This window comes from Oryctolagus cuniculus, chromosome 16, assembly GCF_051225735.1.
Source record: "Oryctolagus cuniculus isolate XC-2025 breed Fujian yellow rabbit chromosome 16, ASM5122573v1, whole genome shotgun sequence".
Classification (NCBI taxonomy): domain Eukaryota; kingdom Metazoa; phylum Chordata; class Mammalia; order Lagomorpha; family Leporidae; genus Oryctolagus; species Oryctolagus cuniculus.
The window spans coordinates 79905824-79922171 of record NC_142882.1 but is presented as its reverse complement, the minus strand read 5'-3'; the positions used below and the strand labels follow the sequence as shown (position 1 = coordinate 79922171).

The window sequence follows — 16348 nt, the reverse complement described above, 5'->3', positions numbered from 1 at the left end:
AAAAAAAAATGCTTTAAACTCTAAAATTCTAGATCAATATTTGAAGAAAGGCATCAGCTGGCTCTTTTCCGACACCCTAAAATATTAGGCTGGTTATACTCAACATCCATTGGAGAGCATAAGCCAAGATCACAGACCCTAGTTGGAATTTTACCCTAGTTCAAGGGATCTGTGTGTGGCTACTTGAGCTAAGATCAATTCTGGTAATGATTTACTTTCTCCTTTTTCTAAGGTAGTAGAGAACTTAGTAAGTAGAGTCATCATTTGCTGAACATAGCACCCCGGGGGGGAGAGAAGAAGGTGACCTAAGTGTTAGTAAAATGGCGCAGTCTTCCCTGTGGTGCGATCTATACCCTGGACACCATCCTAGGCTCTAGCCCCCGCCTCCATGGCTAGAAGCCAGGTGACCCCATGGCACAACCCACCGGTGTCAGCTCCACCCCCATCCTAATGGGATTCACTGCTCCTGTTTACCTGCCTGTCCCCCGGAAAAGTTTTGAAAGGACCTGTTCCTGAACACGTGGCTCTCTTTCTCCCCATCCCCTGATCTCTCTTTCTCTCTCTCTCTCTCTCTCACTCACTCTCAATCTCTCTCTTACGCTCTCCTTCTCTCTTTTTCCTTCTTCACCGCTTTCCTCTGGCCTGTTGGGTTTCCCCCAGTAAACCCTTCCCCTTGCTCTGGTGTTTGGTGTGTTCCATGGCAGCCTTACATTAAGTAAGTTTTAATAAAGAGCAACTTCAGATTTAAGTTCATCAACTTAATCTTGTTGCCCTGTAGTTGGTATTTCTCAGGCTTTATGATTATGATAATCTTATATGCTTGGCTTCTCTTATACAGTATGAGAGCTTTGACTGTAATGAGAAATTCCAAGTAGAAGTGGTCACGTGTTTTCTGCTGCTCTTATCTTTTATTTCAGCGAGGCTCATGAAAAGGAAGCTTTGGAAGAGAGATCTTCACAAAATAAAAGCATGTGGTTCTGATTTTGTTTCTTCTTCCCCCAAAAAGCTCAGAAATAATTATCTGAAGGTGATTACAAAAACCACCATAAATGGCACTAGCAGTTTCTTTGTTTTATGAACCACACGTGACAGAGTCAGTGAGCATCCCTAAGAGATGTCTGCTGAGATATAATTGAATGTAGTTCTTGTTGGCAGCGGGAACTTGTAGTTATCTCCCTTTCCACCACAGGGCAGCTCTTGCTGTTGTGTTTGTTCACCAATAAATTCTTTGCCCTTTGTCACTGAACCTGGGGTGCTTCCGCCACCTAGCCTCGATAGTTGGATTTGTCTATCTGGGCAGAATTCTCTCTAGATGATACTAAAAACCTGGATGGACTCTGCCTTGAGCCAGTCACCTTTCCCCTGTTTTTCTTTGTGCTACTTGATAACTTCTCTGCCCTCTGAACTCTTCTCTTTGATAACGATGTAGAGATTTACTCTCACAACACTTCTAGTTACCAAAATCCTGATCTGTGAAGAGAAGAGCTCAAATGTAACCTCGGGCTTGGTCATTTCCCTACTTTATTCACAGTGCCCCTGTTTTTTGTTTTGTTGTGTTTTTGTTTTTGTTTTTTTGACAGGCAGAGTTAGACAGTGTGAGAGAGAGAGAGACAGAGAGAAAGGTCTTCCTTTGCTGTTGGTTCACCCCCCAAGTGGTCGCTATGGCTGGCGCTTTGCGGCCGGCGCACTGCGCCAATCCAAAGCCAGGAACCGGGTGCTTCTCCTGGTCTCCCAAGCGGGTGCAGGGCCCAAGCACTTGGGCCATCCTCCACTGCACTCCCTGGCCACAGCACAGAGCTGGCCTGGAAGAGGGGCAACCGGGACAGAATCTGGTGCCCCGACCGGGACTAGAACCCGGGGTGCCGATGCCTCAGGCGGAGGATTAGCCAAGTAAGCCACCGCGCCAGCCGCCCCTGTATCTTTTAATCATTAATATCAATGGGAACTGAGAAACTTACCTGGAATTCCTCTTTTATATGTACTTTAGAGTAGTACACTGAAATTCACTGACAAGGATATTCACAATAATAATGTGGGATTTGTAGCTCTATCACTCAGTGATAGATCATCTATTTACTAAAACTGCAAAAAGCCTTCCATGTCACCACCAATGAGAAACACTTAGAAACCCTGATAGGAAGGTCAGACTTTCTAGCATGAACCAGTTGAGAAACCACAGCATCGGGTTTCTAATCCACTGAAGTTTCCAGTGAATCAAGATACAATGTGCAGACTTACCCAGATGTTCAGGGAGACCAATGAAAGTGAATGTGGCTAGATTTGAGTTGTCATCAGCTAGTTCTGCTTTTCTCCCACACCCGTGATAAGAAGCTTGATAGCACCTACCTCCTTGCTAGGAGCCTGCCTCTTAATTGAATGAAAGCCATCATTTCATGCTTCCTCTCCTTTCTCGTAGATTTCACAGGCCAAGGGACGCCAGGAGTCCTCCAGGCAAAACAGATGAAGTTATCCTTTGCTTGTGTATCTAATAGAGGAATTTCATTTTCTCTTGGAAAATCAAGTCTCAAACCCTTCACCTAATAGCTCTGGTTATAGAAAAAGATGTTTCTAGATTTTTCAGATAGTGTCTAGCTACTTAAGTACCCAAGTCCTGCCAACTAGCAGAACAGTTCCCAGCTGTACACAGGCGCAGAAATAAAACCATGATGCAAATTCCTTGACAGAGTTTGATCTTCAGAACTTGTTCGAATATCATGTACTCCGTGCAGAGTAACATACACACTATTTAAATCAAATTCATTTAATAAATAGTACTTAGCAGTGTGATTTGTCAGATTTCAGTAGAGCACAGATTGATATTAATATGGGTACACAGCCCTACATTTGAGACTCAACTCTGTCACTGCTTTGCTGTGCGGCTTCATGATAAGTACCCTGTCTTACGGCAACAAAACAGAAGGCTTTTTATCTGATGCAGTCAACATAAAATACGCTACTTCCAGAGCCAAACCATTGAGCTTCAAATTTTAGCTCATCCCCTCGATACCTTATGACCCTCAGCAGACTACTGAACCTCTCTGTACATTAAAAGGAGAAAGTACAGAACAACTTTCAGAGTTGTAGGAGGATTAATGAGTCAGTGCATGTATGGTGTTTAGAACATTGCCTGTGGTATCAAAAATGTTAGCTAAAGGGGAGAATCATAAAAATGAGGATTTCTATTTAATTAGCTAGGTATTGTTAATAAAGTTCCCAAATGGCATTGAACTAAAATTGCCAACTTCTTGACAGCAGTTTCTTCCATCAAGTAATGAAACCTTTCTGTCATCAAGTAACGAAGCCTGAAACTGTAGTTGATTTTTCCTTTTCCAGAACTGCCTGGAGCCTACTGTGTATTTTCCTGCTGACAGCTGTGCATACTGACACATTGTCAAGGAAGGAGCTGTTCCCGGTTCTGTTGATGTTAGGCTCACCATCCAGTCATCTTTGGACAGGGTTGAGGGTTTGAGATTAGATAACTATTTTTTCTTTGTCATCTTTTACAAAGGTAGTTTTTTTGTCTCTTGTCTTCTGTTAACTCACTTTAACGTTTAGCTGTCTGTGTGCCAAGATTCCCCTCCCAGTATACTTTACTACCATTTTGAAATAAAATTTTGGAGTCAGTGCTGTGGTGCAGCGGGTTAAAGCCGGGGCCTGCAGTACCGGCATCCCATATGGGCTCCGGTTCGAGTCCAGTCTGCTCCATTTCTAATCCAGCTCTCTGCTATGGCCTGGGAAAGTAGTAGAAGATGGCCCAAGTCCTTGGGCCCCTGCACCCGCATGAGAGACCCGGAAGAAGCTCCTGGCTCCTGGCTTCGATCAGCTCAGCTCTGGCTGTTGCAGTCATTTGGGGAGTGAACTGGCAGATGGAAGACCTCTCTCTCTGGCTGTACCTCTCTCTGTAACTCTGTCTTTCAAATAAATAAAATAAAATCTTTAAAAAAAAAAAAAAAAGGAAAGTTTCAACAAAAGGTACCAGATCCTTTAAATACTTGTCACCATTCAGTGATTAGAGCTTCTTTAGGAATTTAGTTTTCCAGTGCCCACAGAACATTCCAATTTGTCCATTACTTTTCTCAGAATAACTCTTCCCTCCATTGATAATCCAGCTCATCAGTCACCTATTAATGTCTGGTAGAATTGATCATTACCAAGAATATTTTTCCAGATGCCTTAGTTTTCAAGGCTGTTAAATAGTATTAAATGGCAACCTCTAGCTGTCTGTAATTCACAGCCCTTCGTGTAGCTTCTTTATTTATAACCTTCTCTTTTTATGCCCACTCTTAATATTGCATGGAAACAGAAACTGGGCCATATAGCACCTCGTCGTGATCCTGCTGATTGGGCTGGCCCCTGCAGAAGCAGTGAGTCTCTGTCTTCCTGTGAGGCTTTGGAAAAGAAAACCTGTGGTATCTACTGCAAGCCAGCCCCACAGAATCAAGCCCCCTCATAAGCAACTGTGGCCTTTTAAACAGTGATCTTTTTTTCCATCTGTATTTGAAAATATTAGGCTTTTCACCCCCATGATTAATTTTAGTTCTTTTTTTCAGTGACAGCAGAACCTGTATGCTAGTATTGAGTCAGCAAGGAAAAGATTTCTGAATGTGCTGTTTGATGTCCAGGGGGACATTTCACCTTATAGAAATAATTTATTTCATCAACTTCATTTTTTAGATACTGCAGATGTACAAAGGCATTGTGCCCCTCAAGACCCCCCCACACACTTGATTGACCTGGAATTAAGAGAGTTCTCTTTTGAGTCCTGAGAAGTGTAGACTCTGCGTTCCATGTGTATTCTCAAGCATGGTGTGGAAACACTGTTCCTAGACCTGCAGCTTGGTTCCTGCTGTAGTGTGTACTAAATTAAAATTAGCACTGATTAGTTTCTGGAAAGCAGTGTGGATTTTAGTATGCACTGAAATGTATATAATATGCCCTCTTCCATTTTTAATCAACTCAGTGTTTTCTGGATGCCTAAGTTACCCCTGTGTCGTTAGGAGCTATGTAAAACCACAGATGGGGGAAGAGTTCTCAAATATCAGGTTAGGTGATAAGTCAGGAATGTTAGGAAACTACATGATGCTTTCAGACAAGATCGGGCGTGTTCACGATGCTGTTTGTTGTGGCTCTTCCCAGCTAGCATATCTAAGCCTACAGTGGTATGGAACATTACTTGCATTTATAGTGCAACTGTCACCCCTCTCTGTGTTCACGAGTTCTCCCCGAGACTGTATAACCATTGCGGGATAATTCCCAACTCTCCCTCCCCCAGCTGCTAATAACCACCATTCTGTTTTCTGTCCCTATGAATTAGCCTCTTCTAGATATTTAACATAAGACAATACTTGTCTTTTTGCTTCTGACTTATTTCATGTAACAAAACCAAGTTTCATCCATGTCATAGCAGGCATCAAAATATTCTTTTTTATGGCTAAATAATACTCCATTGTGTGTATATACCACAGTCGATTTATGAATTTATCTATTGGCAGACACTTAAGTTGTTTCTGCTTTTTGACTTTTGTGAATAATACTGCTATCAATATTGCTGAACAAGTCTAAACCCTTGCTCTCAGTTCCTTAAAGTATATGCTTAAATGTAGAATTATAATGTATAATTTTATTTGTAACTTTATAAGGTACCACCAGACTGTTTTCGGTAACAACTACATCAGCAGTTACTTTTGTATGCTTTTATTTTGCATCAATATACAAGGGTTCCAGTTTTAGCAAATAACAACTTAATTGTTTTCCAGCTTTTTTGGTAATAGCCATCTTAATGAGGGGTGAAGTAGGATTGGTACCTTGTTAATAGAGTAAAATGGTACCTCTTAGTTTATGACTACTTAAGTCTGTTGATGTATATTTTTAACAAATTTAACCTTTTTCAATCGATCTTCATTTAAAATGATGATGATGATGGTGGTGGTGGTGGTAGTGATAGTGATACCACTTCCAGATTGTGTTTTTTCTCTCCTCAAAATAATATTTTGTAATAAACTAACTATAATAATTCTATTTGTACTAACCAGTAGGAACAGAGCATCATATCTAATTAAAGTGAGCAATCCTGAAGGATTTTATTTTCTTTTTAGTGTTTAACTTCCTATATACCTATAGAAAGAAAATAAAATTGAGTTATAAATAATAATTTGATATTTTTAATTATTTAAGTCAAAATTCACTAAATTTTAATAAAAGTACATTGGCTTGCCCTCGCTGTTACCTGGGGATTCAGAAGTAAAACCTAACTGCAAGAATGTGACTTAACACAGTGTTTCTCAAACTTTTCAATGAAGATGGGTTATGTGTTAATGTTGATAAAATGGAGAGTCTAAAGCAGAGGTCTCATGTGGCCTGTTTTTCTGCATGTCTAACAAACTCCCAGGAATGGCAATGGTGCTAGCCAGGGGAGCACACATTGAGTAACAAGAATTTAAAAAAACAGAATAAAACTTAATTAATAAAAATATTTTACAGCGGCCAGCGCCGCGGCTCACTAGGCTAATCCTCCGCCTGCAACACCGGTACCCCAGATTCTGGTCCCGGTTAGGGTGCCAGTTCTGTCCCGGTTGCTCCTCTTCCAGTTCAGCTCTCTGCTGTGGCCCGGGAAGACAGTGGAGGATGGCCCAAGTGCTTGGGCCCTGCACCCGCATGGGAGACCAGGAGGAAGCACCTGGCTCCTGGCTTCGGATCAGCACAGCGGCAGCCGTAGCGGCCATTTGGGGGGTGAACCAACGGAAGGAAGACCTTTCTGTCTCTCTGTCTCTCTCACTGTCTAACTCTGCCTGTCAAAAAAAAAATATTTTTTACAGCTCTTAATGTACACAAAACTGAGTTACAAAAATCAGGTGATCTATTTGGAAATTTTGAAAATATAAATGAATGCATCGATTGCAAACAACCTGGTATGATGGTGTCAAGATTTGGAATCGTATTTTCAATTCCTCTATTGAAATGCTTCATTTCTCATTAGTCATTGTGCCTTAGTTTTTTTCAATTTTAAAGTTGGAAGTTACTTCCCACCTATATTTTTTTCACTGTGGTGTGAATGAATAATATCTTTAAATTGCCTTTTCTATGTTTTCTTCTTTAGGGAGTGCCTTGGTGAAGCACATGAGCCTTGTGACTGCCAGACATGGAAAAATTGGCTACAAAAAATCACTGAAATGAAACCAGAAGAACGTAAGAGGAATTTTAGGAAGCTCTGTTTCATGTTTCCTAATAGCATTCGAAAGACGGTGTCATATTTCTTACTCTCTTCATCTGAGTGGCCACGTTTATTAACACTAGTGCACCCACGTCTAACACCCTGCTGGAGTTCGCGGGGATCATGGCGGTTTTGCAAGGAGGAGTCCTAGACTCTGTGTTTGCAGACTTACTTTCCAGCCTAGGAGAAAAGGGCCAGTGGGGGTCACGTTTAACTGTCCCCCCAAGCCTTCCTCTTTCACCCCAGGGTGAGCTGAACAGCCCCTTGGTACTTCATGGGGAGCAGTAGATGATGTGTAGTGGGAGGATGCTTCTCATGTCCCTGAGCACGGCCCGTGAAGGCTAAGACAAGTGAACTTCTTGCCGTTCTGTAGACTTAAAGATCGTATCTATACGTCACTAAGAATCCTGTACATTTATTACCTCTGTTCATCCTCACAGAAATGTCGAAGTTGTTGTTAGTAATCTTACTTTATAGAGGAGGCTAATGCTTAGGTTAGGTTGAGTGACAGAGCGCATGTGCCTGTGAGCGAAATGGGTTTCCATTTCTGAGAGGATTCCTTCTGATCACTCCCGATAGCAGTTCCCATATTTAACAAATAATATATCTGCCATAATTTCCCATTTCCTAAAATGTACTATGACAACTATTTTCTTACAAATTAATATAATTGAAAATTAAGTTAGTTCAGGTCTTTTTGATTTTCCTTGTAAACTTCTCTTTTCTTTTTTTAGATAATGGAGTTAGTTTGAGGATTGCAAATCAGGATCAAGAATTCACTCGGTGGGGCCAGTTGTGATGGTGCAGTGGGTTAATCCACCGGTATCGGAGCACTGGTTCAGGTGTCGGCTACTCCGCTTCTGATCCAGCTTCCTGCTAATGTGCCTGGGAAGGCAGCAGAAGATGGCCCATGTACTTGGGCCCCTGCCACCCATGTGGCAGACCAGGATCGTGTTCCTGATCCAGACCTGGCTATTGTGCAATTCAGAGAGTGAACCAGCAGTTGGAGGATATCTCTTTCTCTGTCTCTCCCTGTCTCTCACTCTGCCTTTCAAATAAATAAATCTTACCCCAAAAAAAGTTCACTCAGCGAGTCTACACTTAGCAACAAAGCATATGAAAAAGAAGATGCCAACCTTGAGGGAATACAGAGGCTAATGGAAAGCAGTGAGATGATTACAGTATCATCTGACAACTGAGGTAGCTGATAGTGCAGAAACAAAAACAACTGACCCAGGTTCTGGGGAAAACAGACGCCACAGAATCTTCCAGAAGGCAGGGGGCCGTGTGTTGAGTGTTAGTATATCTGTGAAGGCAGACATGTGGTCGGTATTCCTGTTAGCGACGGAGAGGCATGGGGAGAGACTGGCTGGCAGCTGTGAGACCCTACAGACGTGTGGTATAAAGGGATTTGCCATTGCCGGAGGGTTCGCCCTCTGCGTTTTAGATTCATGAGGTTCATTTTGTCCTCTGAGACTCTTGTGTCAACTAGAATGGCAGATTATTAAATGATAATGAGAGAAGAGAAAGCTCCTATACCTTACCAGGAGAAGAGAGAGGTGGGTGTTCTCAGTATGTCCTATCATGAGGCCTGACTAAACATTTATGGCACGTTCATGCATCCACCAGCAGCAAGTGTTCCATGAGTACTTGCTGTGTGCCAGGGCACCTTTCCGAGTCCCAAGTGCCTGTGTAGATTGTGCTGGCGCCCTGATTCATTGTGTCTTTCCGCTGAATGCCAGGTGGTGTTTGCCAGTGCTCCTGGTACCCACCCATGTTCCCTGCTCTCGTGTGTGTGTGCGTGTGTGTGTGTTCCAGATACATGAACACAATTACTCACTAGTACCTTTAGCTATTGCACGTGCACGTGTGTTGTGTGTTCCAAATACGTGAACACACAAAACTATTGGGTTGTTGCTCTCTTTTCCTACTTATAGCAGCTAAAAAAAATCTGTATTTCTATTAGGAGTGACTTACACTGCCCTTCCACGTATGTTTCTGTGTATATTTCTTCAGAACTTAAGGTGAAGATCCAGGGGAGAAGTTAGCTAAAGATGAAACCACAATATGTGTGTTGCCACATTGGGGTGTTCCTGCCAAATTGTTTGACTTTATTATTTTAGCAGAATAAGCCATGGATTACATTATTTAAATGGCGAAGTGGCAGAATCAGATTGTTATCAAGATAACTGATGAAAGGCACACTGAAGGAGAGAGAAAACGGAGGCACAGGGGCTAGCGCCATGGCACGGCGGGTTAACGCCCTGGCCTGAAGTGCCAGCATCCCATATGGGCACTGGTTCAAGACCTGGCTGTTCTACTTCCGATCCAGCTCTCTGCTATGGCCTGGGAAAGCAGTAGAAGATGGCCCAAGTCCTTGGGCCCCTGCACCCACGAGGGAGACCTGGAAGAAGCTCCTTGCTCCTGGCTTTGGATCAGTGCACCTCCGGCCATTGCGGCCAATTAGGGAGTGAACCAGTGGATGGAAGACCTCTCTGTGTCTCTACCTCTCTCTGTAACTCTGTCTTTCAAATAAATAAAATAAAGCTTAAAAAAGAATATTGAGACCCTAGGTAAGGACTGTTTTCCGAGGCAGTGTCAGAACTTCCAGTTGGGAGGATAGGAGGCTTTCAACAGTACAGGGACAATGCAGATAGAGAGCAGATGGGGTGTGTACAAGAGAGTTGGGAGGATGATATTATTAAGTAGTGAATCTTGTATACTTCCTAGTTGCCTAAAAGATTTAATGCGCCACAAGAAGTAATTAGTTCAGCACGTTAGGTAATTCTTGAGTAGAGGATGCCCAAAAGGGTTTTATTTGAGAACAAAGCAAATATTTTGAAATTGGTGGGCTGGTGCTGTGGCACAGTGGGTTAATACCCAGGCCTAAAGTGCCGGCTTCCCATTTGGGCGCCGGTTCTAGTCCCGGCTGCTCCTCTTCCAATCCAGTTCTCTGCTATGGCCTGGGAAAGCAGTAGAAGACGGCCCAAGTCCTTGGGCTCCTGCCGTGTGGGAGACCTGGAAGAAGCTCCTGGCTCCTGGCTTCAGATCGGCGCAGCTCCATCCACTGTGGCCATCTGGGGAGTGAACCAGCGGATAGAAGACCTCTCTCTCTCTCTCTCTCTCTGCCTCTCCTCTCTCTGTGTAACTCTGACTTTCAAATAAATAAAAAAAGATTTAGGAAAAAAAAAAGAAATTGGTACTAACTTACAATTATCATTTACCATCTTAAACTTGGACCCACCATTCCATAACCACAGACAAGTTTCCCCTAGGGAAGGAAGGGAGGAATGACCTCACTGGTGAGAACGCGTCACTGGTGGGACTATGAAAGAATGTCCACGCACGTGACAGTGATCCTGATGATAAGAAAAAAGAAATAGAAATGTTGGGGGGAATGGTGTACATGGAGAGTACACGGTTTCCTCTGTTGGCCAGAGATGAGGGAGACTAAAAAAAACCCTGAAGATCACCCTTGAAGAGCACGATGGGATTTCTGAGTTAGAACAATGGAGGGTTGTTAGGAGAGGCAAGAGACTGAGGGTGCCTAAGTGTTCTGCCAGATGAAGAGTGAGAGCCATGAATGCAAAGAGAGGCCCAGCTGTGAAGAGTTTTCTCAGTGTGCTGATGGCGTTGTCCAAGCTACAGGACGGTGACCAGTGGAGTGCCGTTCATGACCACTAAGTTGATGACATATGATGAAATGCTGTTTATAGTTTACATTTCACTTTGGAGCATAGGCATTTTTCCTTATATTTCATTCAGGAAATCACAGAAGCATTTTTAACCTAACTATAGATTTATGAGTTTCCTCCCCCTCGTAGTGTTCCAAAGTCTTTGAATCTTGAGACTCAAAAAAAAAAAAAAAAAAAAGTTATGAAGTGTAGTTCATGAGAAAAAGTATTGGGGCCAGTACTGTGGCATAGCGCGCAAAGCTGCCATGTGCAGTGCTGGCGTCCTATGTGGGTGCTGGTTTGGGTCCCGGCTGCTCCACTTCTGATCCGGCTCTCTGCTATGACCTTGGAAAGCAGTAGAGGACGGCCCAAGTCCTTGGGTTCCTGCACCTACATGGGAGTCCTGGGGGAGGCTCCTGGCTTCAGATCTGCCCAGCTGCGGCCATCGCAGCCATTTGCGGAGTGGCCATTGCAGGTATTTGGGGAGTGCCTCTGTCTCTCTGTGGCCCTGCCTTTCAAATAAATAAATAAAATCTTTAAAAAAAAGTATTAAGAAAGCATGCTGAAATCAATTCAAAGAATCAATTACATATAAAGATTCAATGTTTTCTAAGCACTGAAATTGCCTCTGTTGTGTGTCTAATCAGTGCAAGAAGCAGGAATGATTTTATTTTCTGTGAAGTGGTTATTTTATAAAATATTCAAACTAGTTTTTCCATACTATATACTCAGTAAATGTTTTTTCAATGGAATTCAGATTCTCTGTTTCAAAATTTAATCTTTAAAAAGCAGCTGTTTTCACGTGCATCAATGTTGATTTAACTAATAGATCTTAGATTGTTATACTCTGGTAATTTATTAAATGAGGCTAATATTTCTTTCAAGGAGACCTATTTTTTAATACATTTTATTTATTTATTTATTTGTTTGAGAAGTAGAATTATAGACAGTGAGTGGGAGAGACAGAGAGAGAGGTCTTCCATCCACTGGTTCACTCCCCAAATGGCCACAACAGCCAGAACTGAGCCAATCTGAAGCCAGGAACCAGGAGCTTCTCCCAGGTCTCCCTCGTGGGTGCAGGGGCCCAAGGACTTGGGCCATCTTCTACTGCTTTCCCAGGCCATAGCAGAGAACTGGATTGGAAGAGGAGCAGCCAGTACTAGAACTGACGCCCACGTGGGATGCCAGTGCCACAGGCAGAGGATTAACCTGTGCCACAGCGCCAACACAATAGATTCTTAAGAAGACCAAGATAAAATAGATATGTGACTGAGTAGACAGTTTGAAAGTCAGTAGGGATAAAGAAAGCCCACCAGGTAGGTTGAAGGGAGATAGTAAGGTACTGAAAGTGTTGTAAACAGTGTGTTTAGGTATGTGGGAAAAGCATGTGCAGAGAAGTGGAAATGGAGGCATTTTTTCCAGCACAAGTTTTTAGCATAGTCCTAGTTGGTTATTTCCTGAACATGACATTCCATGCAGTTAGCAGCTAGCATTCTCTCCTAGGGCGGGAGAAAAACACTGTTATGTTGTAAGTCACACAGCTGCTTTGTTTTTTGGCTCTGTGCTTTATTTATTATGACAATGAACAATAAGAGCCGTAAGAATATGTTAGGGCCTCTGAGCTAAAAATAATGTTGGTCTGTAGAAAGGAGAGTAACTATTGCTCCCTTTGGTTTGTGCTTCTCCAGTTTACTTGGACACAAGGTCATGGAGGAATCTCCTTCATACCAGATTTCATGAACAGGGCTTTGGAGTAGGGCTCCTTATCTTGTAGTTATGCTATTAATAATGAAGCTGTTTAATGACTTTGCCACAGATCCCAGTTGGAAAATAAATATTGATTAAAATGGAGAGATGCCCTACAAAGAAAAGACGGGGTTGTTTTTCCCACTGAAGTTGTACTCTAAGTCGTTTGTGTTTGTCTTTGTGCTTCATACCCAAAGTGGTTGGAGTTAGTGAAGCTTATGAGGATGCTGCCAATTGTCTCTGGCTGTTAACCAACTCCAAGCCCTGTGCTAACTGTAAGTCTCCAATACAGAAGAATGAAGGCTGCAATCACATGCAGTGTGCCAAGGTAAGAGGTTAAAGAGGGTTTTTTGCAGGCTTTGTAGCTGGAATCTCAGTTTAGTTGGATTGTCAGTCCAAAGCAGAAATAGTAAAAGCATAAACATCTTGTCGGGTTTCAGATAGTGTTTAGGAGATTGCATTCTACATTTCTAGCTGAATAATTTAACGATTGGTGTATATTACTAAATTGTGCACTCACAGTGAATGTTAAAAGTCAAGGTAAGGATTCTGTTTGGGGCCAGAGATCTGAAATGCCTGAATCCTTCCCTGCTGGTTGTTCCCTCCTGTGAGAGTCCTGAGAGAGTTGTAGGGGTACTCCCAAGAATTCATGGAAAGTGGAATTAAAAGATGTTTATTTTGGTGCAAAACATTTTTGGAAATCTATGCAAATCATAAAGTGCTGCCGTATATAGATCTCTTTTAAAAAGAGTTGTAATCATACAGCTTAGACTCAAGGAAGACCCAAACCAGGCCCCAGGCAATCTCTTTAAGTCCAAGTTGATGTAGTATATATATATGGGTGTCTGTATAAGTATGTACAACAGTGGCCTGACTTTAAGCCTGCTAATAAAACCATCAATTAAATAAATAACCATTATATTGAAAATGAAAGTGCCAGAAAAGATCCGTTTAGCTGAGAATAATTAATATAAATAATATATGATATAACCAAAGTATACCCTCTTGACTTAGAAATTATCATATGTTTAAAACAAATATTTTGGATAAGGTTTTATCATAGATGCCAACATTTATGAACATTCTTGTTTTGAAACTATGACATTCTAATTTTTCCTTTCATTAGAAGTATTATCTGTGTTTTAAAAAGGCGACTTAAAATTATGCCAAAGATAGTGTTGTATTTTCTATTTAGGAAATCAAAGAAAGGCAAATAGTTATGAAGATTCCCATAAAATGGATCAGTACCCTTTAAATGTTTCTCACTTTTGAACCCTGAAGTTTAATGAACATTATTATTATGACTTGGAAAAGAACACCAGTTACCAGATGGCTTTCACAAGTCTGTATTACTATAAAGGTAACAAAAGCCAATTAGTGAAACAGTGGCAGTCTCTTAGAGGCAGAAGGGAAGACCTCTAGTGCAGTGTTTCTGAACAGAACACTCCAAAGTGTCATCACTTCAACGTAGGACTGGTCCTAAATTGTTTCATCTGTGTATTCTTTCCAACATCACTATTCTTTTTTTTTTTTTTTTTTTTTTAATCTGGTATAGACTACCTAGGTGTTTAGAAAACTGTAGCTAAACCTTAAGTCAGCAGTTATAGACTGAGGCAGAATTCTACACTACCCTTCCTTTGTAGCCCCTAACAGTAGTATTTGATACATATATCTGTACTATATGGATGAATGTTTTCATGAATTAATCAGACTAATTATATAAAATAATATAGTTTAAATACATTCTGCTTAATCTTCTGTTACATTTACTCACACCAGGATAGTGTTTCTACCTCCTGGCTTCAGGTTGACCCAGCTCTAGCTGTTGCTGCCAGTTGGGGAGTGAACCAGCAGATAGAAGATTGATGTATCTGTCTGTCTCTCTCTCTCTCTCTATCTTCCAAACAAATAAATAAGTCATTTCCCTATAAAAAGGGAAATTAGGGGAAGCAAAGCAAAGTAAAATAATGAGGAATAATTTTGTCAAACTCTTGCAGATAAATTTGAACTTGGGTTTGAAATGGATTGATTTTCTTAAGAAAATGTAAATTCATTAAAGCTGACTGTGGAAGAGATGTAATATCCAAATAAACTCATTTCATAGATAAAAGAAAAATAGTTCTTGAAAGCTGTCCCCAGCTGCACCCTCTTTACAGTGATGGGTCTTGACAGTTTCACAATAGAATTTGTTCAACCTTTAATGAACAGATAATCCCAATGCTATGTAAATGATTCCTGGGAGATTTTTTTTTTTATTTTAAACATTTAAATCATTTTTATAAAGTGCTCAGAATCCTTTTTTTCTTCTTTTTCAAGATTTGTTCATTCATCTGTTTGAAAGGCAGTTACAGAGAAAAGGAGAGAGAGAGAGATCTTCCATCTGCTGGTTCACTCCCCAAAAGGCTGAAACTGTCCGGGCTGGGGCCAGGTGGAAGCTAGGAGCCAGGAGCTTCACCTGGGTTTCCCGGGGGGGGGGGGGGGGTGTGGCAGCAGCCCAAGCAGTTGGGCCATCATCTGCTGCTTTGCCAAGCTCATTAGCAGTGAGCTGGATTGGAAGCAGAGCAGCCAGGACTTGAACCAGCACCCATACAGGATGCTGGTATCAGAGGTGCTGTGCCATGCCAGGCCCATTGATCCTTCTTGACAAAATTATAAAAATAAAACAGTAAACTAATCTTACTTATAAATAACAATGCAGAAGTCCTAAATAAGGTATTAGAAAAAAATCTTACAGATATTAGCAGTCATACTCCCAGAACATATGAAAAGGGCAGTTGACCAAGGGGGATGTCCTCCAGGAATACAGAATGATTCAGTATTGGGAAAGCTGTTGCAGCATCTCATCTTATTGGTACATCCAAGGAGAAAACACCATGTATTTTCTGCAGATGCTGAAAAGGCGTTTGACAAAAAATTCACAGCCAATTTTTAGAAAACTTTCAAAGAAAAAGGTATAGGTTGGAGGGTTGGTGTTTTGGTGCAGTGGGTTAAGCTGCCATTTGGGACTCCCACATCCCATATTCTAGTGCCTCCTCTACTTCTGATCCAGTTTCCTGCTCATAGGCCCTATGGGAGGCAGCAGATGACGGCTCAAGTATTTGGGTTCCTGCCACCCATGTGGGAAACCCAGATGGAGTTCCTGGCCCACCCCTGAATGTTGTGGGATTTTGGGTGTATACCAGTGGATGAGAGCTCTTTCTGTCTCTTAAATAAATTTTAAAAGTAAAAAATGTAAACTTTAAACAACTCATAGATTTTTCATAATAGCATTCTGCATGTACTTTTTAAAGTTCCTTCAGATAAATACATTTTAAAAATTTTGTAACTTAATTTTGTATCAAAATAAGCTGCTTTTACTTAATCCTTATAAAGCAATAATTTTAAACTACCCCCCACACCTTTCCAAAATGCAAGAAACATGAGAAGATTCGTTCCTGGTCACACAGGCAGTATTGCTGAATCTTTACAAACTGAGGGGGAAGCAGGAAATAATTTTCATACTAACATAGGGAGATGTTTGTGTACATGTTTTCTCTTGAAGTGCAAGTATGACTTTTGCTGGATTTGCCTAGAAGAATGGAAAAAGCATAGTTCTTCCACTGGAGGGTATTACAGATGTACTCGCTACGAAGTCATTCAGCACGTGGAAGAGCAGTCCAAGGAAATGACTGTGGAGGTAAAGAGACCTGATGGAGCCAGGACCCCTGTGTGAGCCCCT

General features: G+C 41.6%; 1 protein-coding gene across 7 annotated transcripts in view; it reads left to right on the top strand.

The window, feature by feature from the left end:
• ANKIB1 (ankyrin repeat and IBR domain containing 1) overlaps positions 1 to 16348 on the top strand; it is a 145916-nt gene that overhangs the window by 113463 nt on the left and 16105 nt on the right. For 6 of the 7 annotated variants that reach the window (XM_070059821.2, XM_008261743.5, XM_008261744.5 and 3 more), the window contains 3 exons: positions 7097 to 7185; positions 12828 to 12958; positions 16172 to 16306. In XM_070059821.2, coding sequence (XP_069915922.2) covers positions 7097 to 7185; positions 12828 to 12958; positions 16172 to 16306 — 355 coding nt within the window. Of the gene's footprint in view, positions 1 to 7096; positions 7186 to 7944; positions 8094 to 12827; positions 12959 to 16171; positions 16307 to 16348 lie in introns of those variants that run through there. The other variant, XM_089316179.1, reaches the window with a different exon arrangement.